This window comes from Hemibagrus wyckioides, linkage group LG13, assembly GCF_019097595.1.
Source record: "Hemibagrus wyckioides isolate EC202008001 linkage group LG13, SWU_Hwy_1.0, whole genome shotgun sequence".
In the NCBI taxonomy this organism is placed as follows: Eukaryota; Metazoa; Chordata; class Actinopteri; order Siluriformes; family Bagridae; genus Hemibagrus; species Hemibagrus wyckioides.
Window position 1 is genome coordinate 16,188,630 of NC_080722.1, and position 16,244 is coordinate 16,204,873.

At 40.4% G+C, this 16,244-nt stretch overlaps 1 protein-coding gene across 2 annotated transcripts in view; it reads left to right on the forward strand.

Annotated features, from left to right (window-relative positions):
• snx29 (sorting nexin 29) overlaps window positions 1-16,244 on the forward strand; it is a 102,607-nt gene that overhangs the window by 57,822 nt on the left and 28,541 nt on the right. For both annotated transcript variants that reach the window (XM_058407144.1, XM_058407145.1), the window contains exons 16-18: window positions 3,715-3,831; window positions 5,618-5,673; window positions 6,281-6,362. In XM_058407144.1, coding sequence (XP_058263127.1) covers window positions 3,715-3,831; window positions 5,618-5,673; window positions 6,281-6,362 — 255 coding nt within the window. The remainder of the gene's footprint in view (window positions 1-3,714; window positions 3,832-5,617; window positions 5,674-6,280; window positions 6,363-16,244) is intronic.

A 16,244-nucleotide genomic window follows, 5' to 3' on the forward strand; every position in this document is an offset into this window, starting at 1 on the left:
ACACACACACACACACACACGCACCCCCAGAACACATTCTGCTGCATGCTCCTCCAATTATTAATATTTATGTATATTTATTTATTTATTTATTTATACTAAATCTGTCTCATACTCTGTCACTGAAATGACTTTTACCTCATGGGGAAGACGGAGTGCAAGTTTGATTGGACCGGAGCGTAATGGAGTTTATGCTTTTTCGGTTTTGATAAGTAGGTTTTTGAAATAAAACCGTATAAAAAGTCAGAAGCCTCGCTGAAATCCGTAGGTCTTTTGGTCTAAATGAATTCTGTTTGAAAGCTCTCGAAAGTTTCTCCCCTCAACATTACAAAATCCCCGTCCCTAAGCATTTTAAATGTTCATTTGTTGTTCTTCACTTTTTCCGTCACTGCCTATTTTGGCAAACAGAGCTCCAGCAATCAAAATAATGAACTTTTGAAGCCGTGAGGTTTGTTAAAGCTCTCTCCCTCCCCCTGTGCTCTCTGCATATTGCATTGTTATGAGCACATCACCGGTTAGAAACAGGATCTGCTAGCTCTGCTGAATCTCAGCCCGGCTTCACCTGGACTCGCAATAACAAATTAACTGTGAATATCGCCTGCTTTCGTGTGTGGAAATCGCTGGATGAACTCGGCTGATTGTAGACTTATTGTTTAGAATGTGCTGAAGTGTCCTGGCCGGATGGAATCAGGATCAGAGAGCAGAGACGTCGATGTGTACTTTGGCCTGCAGCAAAATGCAGTAATGCACTTTGATATGCTGTCTGAATGCTGTGACCTGTCAGTCTTTTTGGCAGATTGGAGGCAGCTAACGTCTGAAAATACACTCTTACTTGACTGTGAATAGGTCCTTTTCTCATCCTCACGCACCACACACACACACACACACACACACACACTTTCCCAGAAAATTAATTGGGTTCCTTCACGCTTAAAATTAATTCCCATTTTTAATGTCTCTTTTAAAAGCTTGGGTACCAAATAAATAATTAAATTGAGAGTTTGTGTGTGTGTGTGTGTGTGTATGTGTATGTTAGAGCAGCTTGCCACTGTGTGTGGGTGTTGGAGATGCAACAGTATTCACATGTTGCTCCTGAGTATACAGGCTATGTCTGGGATACAGTAGGCTGCTCTCACACACACACACACACACACACACATGCGTGTACACACACACACACACACACACACACACACACACACACACACACACAGACAACCAGTGATACCTGAAGCTCACCCATGATAGTCTCTTAAGAGCTCTGGTTTCTGGGGATTGTACTCAATTAGGGCTCCACTGGGCTTTCATCGAGTTTTGCGAGCAGCAGTGATGTGCTTCAGCCAGTCCATCATTTCTGTCTCCATCCACAAGCACTTCCTCTTCAGCTGGGAGAAGCCAATTGGAAACATTTTGACCTCATCTGGTTGATTTTCCATCTTGCAGTCTTCAGAACTCTCCAAAGTAGTTCCAATCTGTTTTAAGAGCTGGAGAGGTTTTGATTTGTGGAGTCCCTCTTAACATGTCACACAAGAGAAGTGCATCTTCAGACAGCTCGGAGAAAGCATCAGATAAAAGTTATTTAAAGACATGTATAGAATTGAGTAGCGTATCAAAAAATAGATGCTGAAACAAACGCCTGGTGGTTTTTATTTACTAGCAGAGAGAGAGAGAAGTGGCATGATTTGTAACACTCTTGATTGCTCTAAATACATGCATGCAGTTGCATAGCCATGTACTTTACGTCTTATTATCTGTTGACAAAAAGCAGCACTTGTGCTAAAGATATTTGGGAGAAACCAATTTTCCGTCATGTAATTAAAAGAAAAAAAGAACTAACCCAGAAGTATGTTTTTTTTTTCCCTAATATTGTTTACACGTAGCTCTGAGCTAACTGTTAGCATAATTCTCAGAGTTTGTGCATGCAACCCGAGGTATAAATGAAACACTGCTTATAATTATACAGAACCTCGCTTGTAAAAGTAGACAGAGGCAGAAATGATGCACACGCTCCTGTCCATCCACTTACAGAGCTCTCAAATACATTATCTTTCTTTTTAAATCATAGAATACTGAATAAACCAGTTACAGTACCGCAGCATAATCATCATAGTTACTATGATATCACGGTAAAGGCTAATATCTGTCCGTCAATATCATTACAGGCTTAAATGGATGCTTTGACTGAATGACCATCTAGTTATCTCTTGTATTTGTATTTGCTTAATATTTTTTTCAGCCATCTTTAAAGGCATGTCACACATACAGTAGTATCGAACGCATGATGGTTTAATATTGATTTTCCTGATATACGTATATAAATTCACATCATGTAAGTGTTCATGAGTGGAAATTATGTTATACCTATGCAGTGTTATTGATTCTCTGTCCTTTGCTTTCGGTTAAAAAGAGCAGTTATGTACGTCTATATGTGGGTTGTTGATCGGAGGATCCGGGTTCAAGCCCCCAGCACCACCAAGCTCCACTGTTGGGCACTTGAGCAAGGCCCTTAACCCTCTCTGCTCCATGGGCGCTGTATCATAGCTGCCCCTGTGCTCTGACCCCAACTTCCTCAGCTGGAATATGCGGAGAAAAGAATTGCACTGTGCTGTAATGTATGTGTGGCGATAATAAAGGCTTTGTGCCCTCAGTTCTTATTTTTCTTCCATAATTGCACATGATCAAAGAAGCAAAGAGGAGCAAGATGTTACCGAATGAATAAGAAACCTTGAGTAATTAGACTGCAACCAAATAATACCTAATAATTCAGATTGTAAAAATCTTTTGTTGCCTTTTTGTTTAGAGTAGTGTTGTTCTTTTCCCAGAGTTTCACATCTGGTTTTGTCATTCATGCTGAATGCCACGCAGGTTTACTTACTGTTTCAGTTCATTTTAATTAAAAGGCACAACCTGTAATTCCTGTATCCATCACTTTTGCCAAACCATGAAGCCGCACGTCATTGCGATTTTGTTTGTTTTTTTCTAAGAAGTGTCTCTGATTTTCAGATTGGTGTGCACCTGGTTTCTGTGTTGGGCTATTAAACCACTCTATAGATGGGGACACCGGACAAATATGTCAGAATTGACATAATTCATCTGTCAGGCGAGGCGTTGCCTTTCCAAATGTACACTGACACATGATCTCCATAAGCAAATGAATGCTGGCTTGGGCTGCTTGGCATGGTCCTGTCTCGCCGTCTCCGTCACTTAGGTGTTGTGACAGTTGATGAGCTGGCTAGCAGCAGTGCAGCTGGCTCTAATGAGGAGCCTCTCCAGCCATAGCCACACACACACACACACGCACAGAGCTACCTGTGAGACACACACTCCATCCCTCACCTGACCAGCATTCCAGCTTTGCCGCACTGTTATTTTTAATAATCTATATTATGTGTTTTAATGGGTTTTTCCACATGGCTGGTTGCCTGGATGTGTGTGTTTTTCTTTTTCAGTGGGCAGAATGCATTGGACTTGACGCTTAAGTTCTACATTTATTCATTTGGCGTATGCTTTAACTCAGAGACTTCCATTTCAGAGAGAGAGTGAGAGAGAGAGAGAGAGAGAGGACACAATCTAAGTAGTTAAGGCCCTTTCTCAAGGGCCCAACAATGGCTCTCTGGCAGTGTGGGGATTTGAACTCAGTCAATCACTGGCATAGAGCCTGGAACATTGAGCTCCTACAGTGATCCTGTGTGTGTATGTGTGTGTGTTTTATAGGTGGCTGAGATGCATGGTGAGCTAATTGAATTCAATGAGAGGCTGTATCGTTCACTTATGGCTAAAGACAACCTGATAGTGCAGATGAGACAGGAGCTTATCGACCTACGAGGCCCGGTGAGTTCACATACAAACACACACACACCTTTGCGCATGGATGAGATATCTCCTTCCATACCTAGTAAATCATCATGTTCCCTTTCTCTATCTCTACAATGCAGGCTGTCTCTGCTCAAACCACTGTCTCCCTCCATAGGTTTGCTCTCTCTTCGATCAATAACTCTTACTGTCTTTCTCTTTCAGGGGCACACACAAACACACACAAACACAGCTTTCTAATCATGGACACGGTCATGTGGAATATAACCTTGCTGCTCTGTGTGTTGTCAGTGTGTTTAGGAGATATCCTGTACATAAGGCCAGCACGTATGTATATAAATATAGATGACTCAGGTTATTACCAAGTGCGGTGCTTGAGCAAGGCTATACAAATTATATCAGTGTGTCACCTCTTAAAAGATTCAAAACATTATCAGTATTCCTTTATCAGTAATGCATGGGGTCCTAGGGTCTGGCATGCATTTGCCATACACTTCCTATACAATAGATTAGATTGAATTTCCCTCTTGAACATGAGCTTGTTTTTCACCACTATCTCCTTTTTATGTACTCAGTGTTCTTAGAATTCGATGGTGATTCATTCTTAAATTACCTGCTAATGTAACAGGACATTCACTGGACAAAGGACTTCATTCATCACTAATTGGCAACCGTTCCTTCATCTCTGAATTACTCCAATTTCCAGATATTCTCCTGTTTTTTTTTTACTGATGTTAGGCTTGTGCTCCTGTTTTCCCTTCACTCTGCTGATGAAGTGGTAAGGAAATAACTGGTAAATGAAAGTCATGATGAAAACAGTATCTCTATATGAATGTAGGCTTATGTTATTTCTCATGATGGGATTTCTGTTACATGATTAAAAGGTATTCATTTCATTCAAATATTATTTTACTTTCTTCTAAAAATAAACTTTCCTAAGCATGTTGTTTGTCCAGAAGCCGCTTGTTTTGACATGAAACCGAAATAGGCAGTACTGACCGCTGACTTTGGAAGCTGAAATGCAGTTTAGCTGGTTAACAGCTGTGTATAATTGTGGGGTTTTTTGAAGCGATTGTGAAGTGACATGTATCATACCGTGCTTTGGGAAGTCTTGCAGTGCTCACATGTTGCTCATTTTTTCAAACTACTTAATGAGTGTAAAAGGCCTGAGCACACCAGCACAGTGATACTCTCCTTGCTGTGGTTTGGGGGATATTGACTTTTTTGTTGCCTGTAGGCTCTTATGGTGCAAATTTGAGGAGGCAACATGGCTATGTTTCATCTCAGGCATCAGAATGGCGTATGCTGTAGATGTACCTGATGCACTAAACTGACCTTGACTGGCTCTGGTGTTTTGAGCCCATGTTTTACATCTTGTCTCTGCTGCCTCTGAACAGCCAATATGCAGGAGTACATGACCCTGATAAATGCTAACATTATAACTGATCCACTGAGAGAGGAAACACACACACACACACACACGTACACACACAAATAGGATTACAGCACTACTGCTTATAGACTGTCAGTGATTTATGCTGAGGCTTTAGTGTAATATTTAGTAAATAAATTCTTTTTTGAGCTTTTCATTTTTTTTATATTTGCTATTTAGTGTTTTTCTTATAAGGTTTTTATACCAGAGTTTTATTAAATTAAAATCCTCCATGCATTTGCACTTATATTAAAAAGTTGCTATGCTGCAATTCTTTTTCTCTGTGTGTTTCCTACATTAACACTGGTTGCATCAATACTCAGTTTATCACATACATATAATTATTTTTTCCCCTCATTTCTACTGGTATAGGTGCCTGGAGACCTGAGTCAGACCTCTGATGATCCCAGTCTGTCTGACTTTGAGACGTAAGTGCACCCTGCTGTAAATGTGTACAGACTTGTAATGGTATACAATGCTATACATGTTCGTTGATAATCACTATAACCAATAGGGCGACTGTGTCAAACTGACCTGAACTAAAGGTCTATGAATAGAGTGGTTCAATGCCTATGCTTTCTGAAAAGTACCATAAACTTTCCGGTACCGTTTCTATCATGCTGCGACCTTTGAAACATCAATGAACCAGTCGCTCATTGATTATGAAGAAAAAGAAGAAAGTTGCACATGGACACACTCGGCGCATGCTGAGCATCACGCTAATAGCAACTACATCTTGTAATAACCATTGATATATACATTGAGCATACTGGATGTGGCTTTAGCACTTAATCCATACCGTCCATGATGCAAGTCTCTGGAGCTCTTGCTGGAATAGCTCTGGCTGTACGTTAAATTGTTGGTTCTTCAGGTTCTCAGAACTATTCGTTCATAGTACAATATAGAATATTACTCTGGACAGTTCATACATAAATGATAAATATTATTTATTTGAAAGCTGTTATAATGCTTTCTCTTTGACGCCTGTGTGGTGGATTATTAGCCTGAATACTGTACTCTATTTTTTCCCCCTAGAGCTCACCGTGCTCTTGTCAACGTGTGGATCCCGTCTGTCTTTCTGCAAGGCCGTGCTGCCAACGCCTATCACGTCTACCAGGTAATGTGTCATTCCCCATGTCCATCTAGTTGCACTGCATCTAGTAAATCCAACCTGTTTGCATGCACTTGGGGCACATCTCATTAATAACCATGTCTGGGCAGTGCAGGCAGCGATTTCTTCCATATATGTACAGCTGTCCTCATTCAGGATGTCTTATTGGCCTGGTTTGTCAGACATGTCATACCTTATGCTTCTTGAGTATACTGCCATGCTCTTTAAGCTTGGCTGCTCCTGTGACTGAGCTCTGTCCTGTTTAATGGAGCATTGAGTAATACAAATACAAATGTGTCCCATAAGAATGACCATGTATTAGAGTAGAAATTGTAGCAGCATCTCCTCTGGAAGACTTTCTTTAGCTAGCAAATAAGACAGCGCTGAAACCTCATCACAGATCATTTAGATAATTAGGCATTATTCAAGCAAAGCGGTTCTTTAGCATAGATTAACTGCTGAGATAGGTAAGTCTCACACTGTGCCAGTGCTTAATTTATTTACTTTATTCCCCCCAAGTCGCTTGTTGTAATCACTCTAGCAACCAGGTCAATTGTTTGATGTTTCACCCTGATGACTTTCCCGATTATCACCTAAACATGGCAAAAAAAAACCCATTAAGGCTTTTAAAATGTTTTTCAAGATGGTGGAGTGGATGACATTGTTATCTCTCAGCTTCAGGGTCCCAGGTTCAACCCTTAGCAAAGCTGTGAAGATTTTGGTTATGTCCATGTGAGTTTTCTCTGGGTTTATCAAAAACATGGTTGTTCGGCTACACTAAATTGTCCTAGGAGTGAATGAGTGAGTGTGTGAATGTGTATGTGTGGTACCTGTTCCATACAGGGTGCATTCCCACCCCTCTCAAGTGTTTGTGATAGCTCTTACTGAAGATGATGGAAGACAATAAATATATAGTCCAGGAGAGCTCCAAAAGTTATAAAACACTACTTCTGGCATTTCTTCTGTAGCTGTTACCTGGATTCTAGTCTTCTTCTCATCCCCAATACTCTACAGTAATACTGCAACTGACATACATATATATATATATATATATATATATATATATATATATATATATATATATATATATATATATATATATATATATATATATATATATATATATAATATTATGTAGGTATCTTATCAGCCAATCATGTGTCAGTAGCGCAATGCAAAAAAAAATCATGCAAATGCAGGCCAAGAGCTTCAAATATCTGCCAAATCCAGCCATTTTCCTCATCAGCAAGATGAATCCACTCAAACAATCAGGGTTTTTTGGTTTTTGCTCCATTCTATGTAAATTCTAAAGGCAAAAAAAAGTCACAGGAGATCAGCAGTTTATAAACTATAATAATTAATTCATTATAATTAAACCAGCTCATCCGGCACCAGCATCCATACACTGTCTAAAATCACAGAAATCACATTTTGATATTTGATGTGAACATTAACTGAAGCTCTTGAACACTGACCCAAACCTTGACCCCACTGAACATCTTTGGGATGAACTGGAACGGTGACTGTGTCCAGGCCTCTTCATCTGACACCAGTGCCTGACCTCACTAATGCTCTTTAACAGGAAAAGGAGGACCAAATCCATGTTCATTTAAATATATGGGTGTGATGGTCAGGTTTCTATATACCTTTCACTATGCAGTGTCATGAGTCTGAAAGTGTTTCCATAGAGAAGGTTTTCTGTATTGTAACACGCATCATCCCAAGTGTTTCTAGTGATATACATGCAGTGACAAACAGAGTCCAGCTAACAGTTATTGAAATTCATTGCCTACTCTTTTTATCATCTTGTTATTGTATTTTTCTCAGTTTACAGATTAGTTGTTTCAGCACATTAGAGCAGAAGAAGAAGCTAAGAGACTAAGAACTACATCCGGAGAAATAAAAAATAAAGTAATGTCTAATAGAAGTAGGATTATGAACAGAAGCACATTTTATTTTAACATTATTGCGACTGCTGAAAATTGTCATCTTAAGATCATTTGCAAAATGCTCTATTTACCTGTCATTTAATTTGTGTCTTTAGGCATCAGTGACTAGCTTTGATTTTAAAGAGCACACACTGTTCTAATGTTTATTTTGGTTTAGTTGTTTAGTTTACAGCTTTCGTAACTTTTGGAAAGATCTACTAGACCATCTGATGAGTTAATGGTTCTGAGTTGATGGGGCACCTTTTATTCTGTGCTTGAATCTTTGCTGTCTGAGCAAGAACATTTTGTTTGCTGTTCATGTGTTTACTGTTGAACAGTGAAGTGACAGCCACAATCTGCTCATTGTGCATGCCAGTGACCTACTGGACATTTTGTTGTGTAGATGTCACAGGATTATCTACTGCATGGAGACGTGCTATTTGCTGTTAAGTGTGGTCAAGTATGTGCCTTTTGAGCAGCATGAGCACTGATCTGAGCAGTCAAGCACCTCTTTTAACTTGTGTTTAACATCTAACTGGATCTTTTGAGCAAAAACGGGTATGCTTGTGACTGCTAAGGCTGAAGGTTGTCCTTGGGGATGCTGAAAGTCTCCGCGGCTGGCCGGGCTGCGCTGGCTGTGTAGGCAAGGCCGTAAAAAAAATAATTAGTCAATCCACGTAGAAGTAGAGCATCTCCCACAGGAGGAATTTCCAGCCTTGAATTTATGTGTGAGAAAATAAGATCCAAATGACTTTGGGTGCCTATAGAAAGAGTGTAACTGATTGTCAGTTATATTGCAGCTGCTTTGTTTTGCTGTGAGGAATTTCTCATCCTCCCTTTATTGTCACATAATGAAAAAATATAACAGCTGCTGCGGAAGCACTTGCTGAAGCTTATGGAATTTCAGTGGGAAAGGGTTATTAAAAAAGAGGGTGTAATGACTCTGTCAAAGGAATACTGGGGCTAATCCTCTGACAGTCAGGCTGCTCTTCATGACCTTCCTAACCAGGTTTGTCTTGTGTGTGATTGTCAGCAGAGATACAAAGTGTGAAAAGGCCTCATTTTCAGTGTTCGTGTCAGTCTGCCTTTGTAAGACGCTCTCTCTGAATGGATTCCCACAGCAAAGAGGTGGAGATTTATTATGGGATTCTGACAAAGCAGACCAGATGCCCAAGCTATTACAAATGACTATGCTGATTAGGGCCAACTCAACCCAAATGCGTCCATCACTCATTTTAATACCTGATCAGCAAACTCAGTTTCGTAACAATACCGTCTTGGTGATTACAGAGAATCCTGATTGCCTGGTAATGGAAGGAGTATTGAATACACCAGGGGTGTTTGCCTCTTTAAATACACCTGACTCAGCCAATGAAGGACTTTATAATTAGCTAATACGTTTGGTATGCACCTGCTGCGGTCTGTTTAAGCTCTGTCTGTCTGTCTTGGGGTATAAGAGGCAGTTCGGGGCTGGCAGCAGTGGCACTTTCTACGACAGCTCCAGCGTTCAAAATTCACGCAGTCTTCAAACAAGTTATTTCCTTGGAGCTGTGAGCCAGCTGAGGCTAAACTCCCTCAACTCAGCAAAGTTTTTACTTTTTTATTAGGTTAATGGGATTTCATAATTCTCGCTTTTTTCCCCTGTCTCAGCGTGTTTATTTGAATTCCAAATAGTTGCCATTTCTTATGATTAGTGTAGCTAGGCAGCAAAAGTGTGTGCCATTATTAATGTGTGTGTTGGCTTGGGGGCAGAGAAAAGGGGAGGTGGGTAGGAGCGAGAGAGAGAGAGAAATATAGCACAGTTGCATGCATACTCTGCAGTTATTATATATAAGTTTGCACTTAATGATCATATTACAGGATATAGACGTATGCAGTCACATTCATAGAATTTATATAAATCTGCACACTATAACTGTGGCTAGCTGCATGATTCAGGTCCTCTTCATTCCCACGCTGGCGGATGCAGAAATGGCTTTAATTTCAGCTGCTTCTGTTCCCTTGTCAGCGAAAACGCATCAGGACCGACTTATTCACTTCGGCACATGAAAACAGACGCAGGATTTGCATTTACAACTTTGATTTGTGCCACAAAGTGAAAGTATGAATATGTATTTTGGCAGATATTATTCAGATTATGGTGTAATGATGCTCAAGATCATGTTGCCACAGATTATGAGGATAATGAGCGTCATGATGATGCCAAGTATAATGATGATGTTGATTATTAATAGCGTCAACTAATTTCTGGGTTATTATTAATCACAAGGCATTTTGCACATGAACATTTGAAAATTTTGGGCGTGGGCTCTTGCACAGTGTTTCCGATTGAAGTCTCGTACAGACGATGCTAGAGATAAGTTTAAAATTGACGTAAGGCGGTTGTTATCGCCAGCTTGGGCAATCGGGGCAAAAATATTACACATCCCGAGTGTCAGATTTTCATTCACAGTAGCCTGCAGACAAGCAGATTCAGAAAGCTGGTGATATATTGGTCTTCACTCATCCAACAACCAGAAAACAAAACAAAAAAAATACTTTCGATTGAATTTATAAATGCATTAATTTGTTATTTTTGTTTAAAATTTCAGTACACTCATAATGGATAATACATTCTCAGAACAAATTATACTAAACTCTAACTTTACTTGTCTATTAAGAGGTGTCTTTAGTGTGTATCCCTTACTTGGAAAGGTGTACTATATAGAGAGTCTTTAAAGCTTTACTGGAGTGCAGGAGTGCTTCTTAATGTCCAGTTATGGACGTATATATATATTTTTGTAAAGTATGCTACTTTTACATTATGCTGCAGTCCACATTATGCTTCTTTGAGGTGAAGCACACCTCCGTGCTGTGGAGCATGCTGCCGAATCCCACCACCCACTGCAGTGCACATGCAGAGTGAGGACGTGGTCTGGCTGTTGGTGGGAGCTAGATTTCCTAGGCACATTAATTAGCTTGAACAGATGCTACACACCATTTCCAAAATCAGGATGTGGAAACAGTGACAAAACTGAGCCAGATACAGTACAGTGCATCACAAAAGCTGTTCTATGTCTCTAGTGCTAACACAACACACACTTACCTCACAGATAAACACTTCATGTATTTAATGATGTGAATATATATTGGGATTTGGCACTTTCTGACTGCCGTACCGTTGTATAAACTTGTTTATATGTACAGTAGTATGCAAAAGTTTCAGGTACACTACACTTTTTATTTAAATTTGTTCTGACATCTGTTTTATACCTTCTGTATTGAGTTGTCAGAGAAAATAAAAATAATTCCATTTCCCATTATTATTTATTTTTATTCTTAAAATTATGTAATGTTACTGTGAGATACACTATTGCCAAAAGTTTTGGGACACCCCTCCAAATCATTGAATACAGGTCAGGGCTTGGGCTCGGCCCCTTAGTTCCAGTGAAAGGAACTCTTAATGCTTCAGCATACCAAGACATTTTGGGTAATTTCATGCTCCCATCTTTGTGGGAACAGTTTGGGGATGACCCCTTCCTGTTCCAACATGACTGCACACCAGTGCACAAAGCAAGGTCCATAAAGACATGGATGAGTGAGTTTGGTGTGGAGGAACTTGACTGGCCTGCACAGAGTCCTGACCTCAACCAGATAGAACACCTTTGGGATGAATTAGAGCGGAGACTGCGAGCCAGGCCTTCTCGTCCAACATCAGTGCCTGACCTCACAAATGGACTTCTAGAGGAATGGTCAAATATTCCCATAAAAACACTCCTAAACCTTGTGGAAAGCCTTCACAGAAGATTTGAAAAGCTGTTATAGCTGCAAAAGGCGGGTCAGTTCCATATTAAACTTGTGTGCATGTAAAGGCAGACGTCCCAATTTTGGCCTGGCTCTCAGTCTCTGCTCTAATTCATCCCAAACTTTGCACAACATCTTTTTAACCAACATAACCACACTGAGCTCCTGGAAAGCTAGATGAGACCTGAAAATACAGAGTAAGGAATCTGAGTGAATTTCTCCACATCCTCCAGAGTCCTTCGTCCTCTCCTTTGGACTCTCATTTTCAGCTCTGCCTAAAGGTGTACAATAGGATTTAGATCAGTGGACTTGATTGGGGACATTAATGCATTTCATGTGGATTTAGATATTTTAGCTCCATTGTTAAAGATGCTGCTGGAAGGTCTCATGACCTTTCTTAGGACCTTTTGGTGGCCAGATCCTCCACCATGCTTAATTAAGTTACTTTCTGTATAACAGTTTTTCTTCTTATGCCAGACCCATATGATGAAAGCTATGTCTGCCTCATATAACTACAGAACCTGCATCCAGCCAAAGTTCCAGTAGCGTCTAGTGAACATAAGTACACACATTTATTGTCAGAAAATGCTTTTCTTCTGACAAACCTTGTCAATACTTGTGATGTCATGGATATGGTATAGATTTGGAGATTTGATGACCCCAAAATGCCTCCATCTTCTACAGATCTCCATCTTGATGATCCTTGGGGCGATCGTCTTCCAGGCTGATGCATTAGAGCTTCGGTTGTCTTGAGTATTGCCCTAACAGTGATGGCATTTTCAGATGTGTAGCTATTTTTATAACCATTGGCTGATTTTATTAAGGTCAGCACACTTTTGTCTGGTTTCATTTGTGTGTTCTCTAATCTTTCTCGTGTGGATGAATGACTAAGGAAATCTGACCTCTGTGTCACCTCATATTTATTCCCCAGTGAAACAGGAAGTGATGAATAGCTTCTTAAGGGTTTCTAAACCCTTACATAAATGTAAATGGTAACATGATTTTTTTTTTTTTTTGTTCGTATAATTTATAGGGATGCCAAAATCACTACACATGATATGTTAATAATGTTGATAATTTTAAGTATGTAATATTTTTGCTGAACATTTCTATGTATTTCTAATGCAAATCAGAGCCTCTTGGCTGTTTCTTGTGCACACAGGAAATGGTGACAAATGAAAAGTTATCCTCTGTAGTTTGTTAACTGCAGGAGAGAGAAAGAAAGAGAGAGAGAGAGACTGCAAATGTTTAACCTTTTAAACTGGCTCTCATTACAAAGCTGGGATGATCTCCTGTTCATCCTCATTATGGTGGCTGAGCGGCCAACACACACACACTGCTCATTCATATGGATGAGAGAGCGGCAGCTCACTGGCACTAAAACCCACCGACAAGTAGAGAGGCTGAGGAGAAGAGGCAGCTATTCACTTACACTTATTTCTTTTCCTCTCCTCTTCTCTCCTCTCCTTATTTCCTCTTCTTATTTCCTCCTCTCCTCTCCTCTCCTCTCCTCATTTCCTCCTCTCCTCTCCTCTCCTCTCCTCATTTCCTCCTCTCCTCATTTCCTCCTCTCCTCTCCTCTCCTCCTTGGATAAACCACATACATGGGCATTTTGGACAGCTTTCTCTGGACTGCAAATCAGTTTTTAATTAACCTCCACATAAATCTCTAAAGCTCTTCATGTACACTTCACTCAGCTAGTGTTATAAATATATTGGCTTTCTCTTTCCCACACTCTCGAATGCATCCTCTGTAACTCCTCCTAGATTTTATAACTGTCATACGCCTATTGGTTAAATAACCAGCTCTTTATTTGGGAAGATAATATTAATGTAGAACTAGTGGCAAATGCTTTCCCCTTACTGTTCAGTAAATAAATAGCGGTGCATATGAAATAATGGTGCATGGCATTCATTTACCTTTTGATTGTTGTCTCTGCATGAGCTGTCAAAATAAATCAGAACATTTCCTCCTTACCAATGACTTCATGCTGGGCTCCTAGTAATAACGATCCATGCATGCAGTCGTTTGTCTTTTCTCTTGCTTTTTTTCCTCCCGTAAGATTGCCACCAACTTGTGTTTATCACATCCTTTTACTTCTCATTCTAAATTCAGCCACTGTCAGCAGCTATCACTTCCTCTAATGATCACCACAGTGAAGCTCAGACACTAATCGGGTTCCTTGTCGTGCTGCATGTCCTCACCGAGCTCACCTGGACTTCAAGTGATTATGGGCCCATCAGCTGTTGTGTGCTTCTTTAGCTGCCTCCTGTCACTTTTACGCATTTCCTCTTCCTCCATCACTCCCCTCATATCTCTGCCGGGATCTGATCGGACAGCCCGGCTGGTGCTTTAAGATCAGGTATATAGCAGCTCCAAAGAAGTGACTTTATTACATTTCAGGTCTTTTTAACAAGTGAGATCAATAACGGCTGGACAGAAAGGTCAGGTACGCCTCTCCCCTATCGCTCTTTGGAACCTGCTGTAAGTTCTTGTTATGCTTTTGGACGTCAGAACACCGCTGCCAACTACCGTTACTGCCGTTTTGTTTACATGTTTTTAAAGATGCCAGATAAGGTCAGACTGTCATGTTCAACCTTTTGATTAATGTTGATTGGTTAGCCTGCTTTTCCTTAGAGGATTTCGTATGATGATGGATTTTATTACTGCCTCATCCCACAATTTTGCCTGAATTTACTCATGGATTTTTTTATATTGGGGCTTCTGGTGTTTTTTAATATTGCACAGAAATGAAATGCCATTAGGAGCACACACACACACACACACACTTGCATGCGTGCACTCACACACACACACACACACACAGGCACTTACACAAGCTCCATTACCTGAGAATTACTCCATTTTGCACACAGGTGACAGATGCTGCTGCTGAATATTTCTAATTAACGAGTCCCTCCTCAATCCTTATTGCTCCCACTTCTCTCTCTCTCTCTCTCTCTCCCTCTCTTTCTCTCTCTTTCTCTCTCTCTCTCTCTCTCTCTCTCTCTGTCATTCCTTCTCCTTCTCCTTCTGTTGGAAATTTTTTGAATGAATTCTATTTTCTGGCTAATTTGGCATGTGTTGAGTCTCTGTAGATTTGTAGAGGAGAATGTTAACCTGGCTTGGGTATTAAATTCTAAGGGTATACGTTTCTTTCGCAGCCGCTCATTCTTTTATACAAAGAGTCTGGCTGTAGAATTGCTGTAATTACACTGTGCAGGTGAGTGTATTCTTTAAGCTGTGCTACTGGTGCCAATTCTCTGCTCGGTTTGAGACCAGACATCCATTAAGCACACAAAAGAATCGATATGAAACAGACGCCAGCCAGCTAGAGGAGGATTTCCACCAGGATCTTGGCCAAAAGGCACACCTGTTAAGACAGGAACTAGTCATGACCAAAAATAGTTTCTGACAGTACAATTCCGTTATCTCGCTCACATCTGCAGCCCCATGTGACTTGGACAGGTTGAAATAAACCCTGCGAGTTTGACATTGAGTGTCTGCTCGCTGTAGCGAGCACTCAGTGTGATCTTCAGGTTCTGTACTTCAGGACCCAGCCAGTCATTTCTCATCCCTCCACTGACAGGTCCACTTCCACCCCTGCTGCACGTGCTGTGCTTGTGCCTTGTGTGCCAGTGTGCTTAGGCGTGAATATATGTGAAGTCCTTATAGGGCAATGTAAGTTCCCTGGTGAGAGGAGAAGGATGCCTCTCAGTGTGGTACCTCTGGAAATGGAATTGGTCAGACCACAGCTTTTACCCGAGCTGGACACCACCAGTTAGTCATCATACCAAGCTCCATTTAAACCCAGCACGCTTCCATTTCAGCTGTGCATCATGTGGATTCGCTGCTCATGACATATATACATGTATAAAATCAAGGCATTTTATCTGTGTGTGTGTGTGTGTGTTCATGCACATGTGCGTCTCTGCAAAATGACTCTCTTCCCTATCTCAGTCCCCCGGTGAGCTACACTTCCATTTTCAATAAGGATATAATGAGATATTGTAAATGCCTTCATGGTTGGGCAAAATATTAGCATCCTCCTCCAGGCTGACATTTGCTTTTAGTGTGAATCTTTCACTGTGGCTGCTCTTTTTGCTTCTCTATTATTATTATTATTATTATTATTATTATTATTATTATTATTATTATTATTATTTCTTCAGAAAA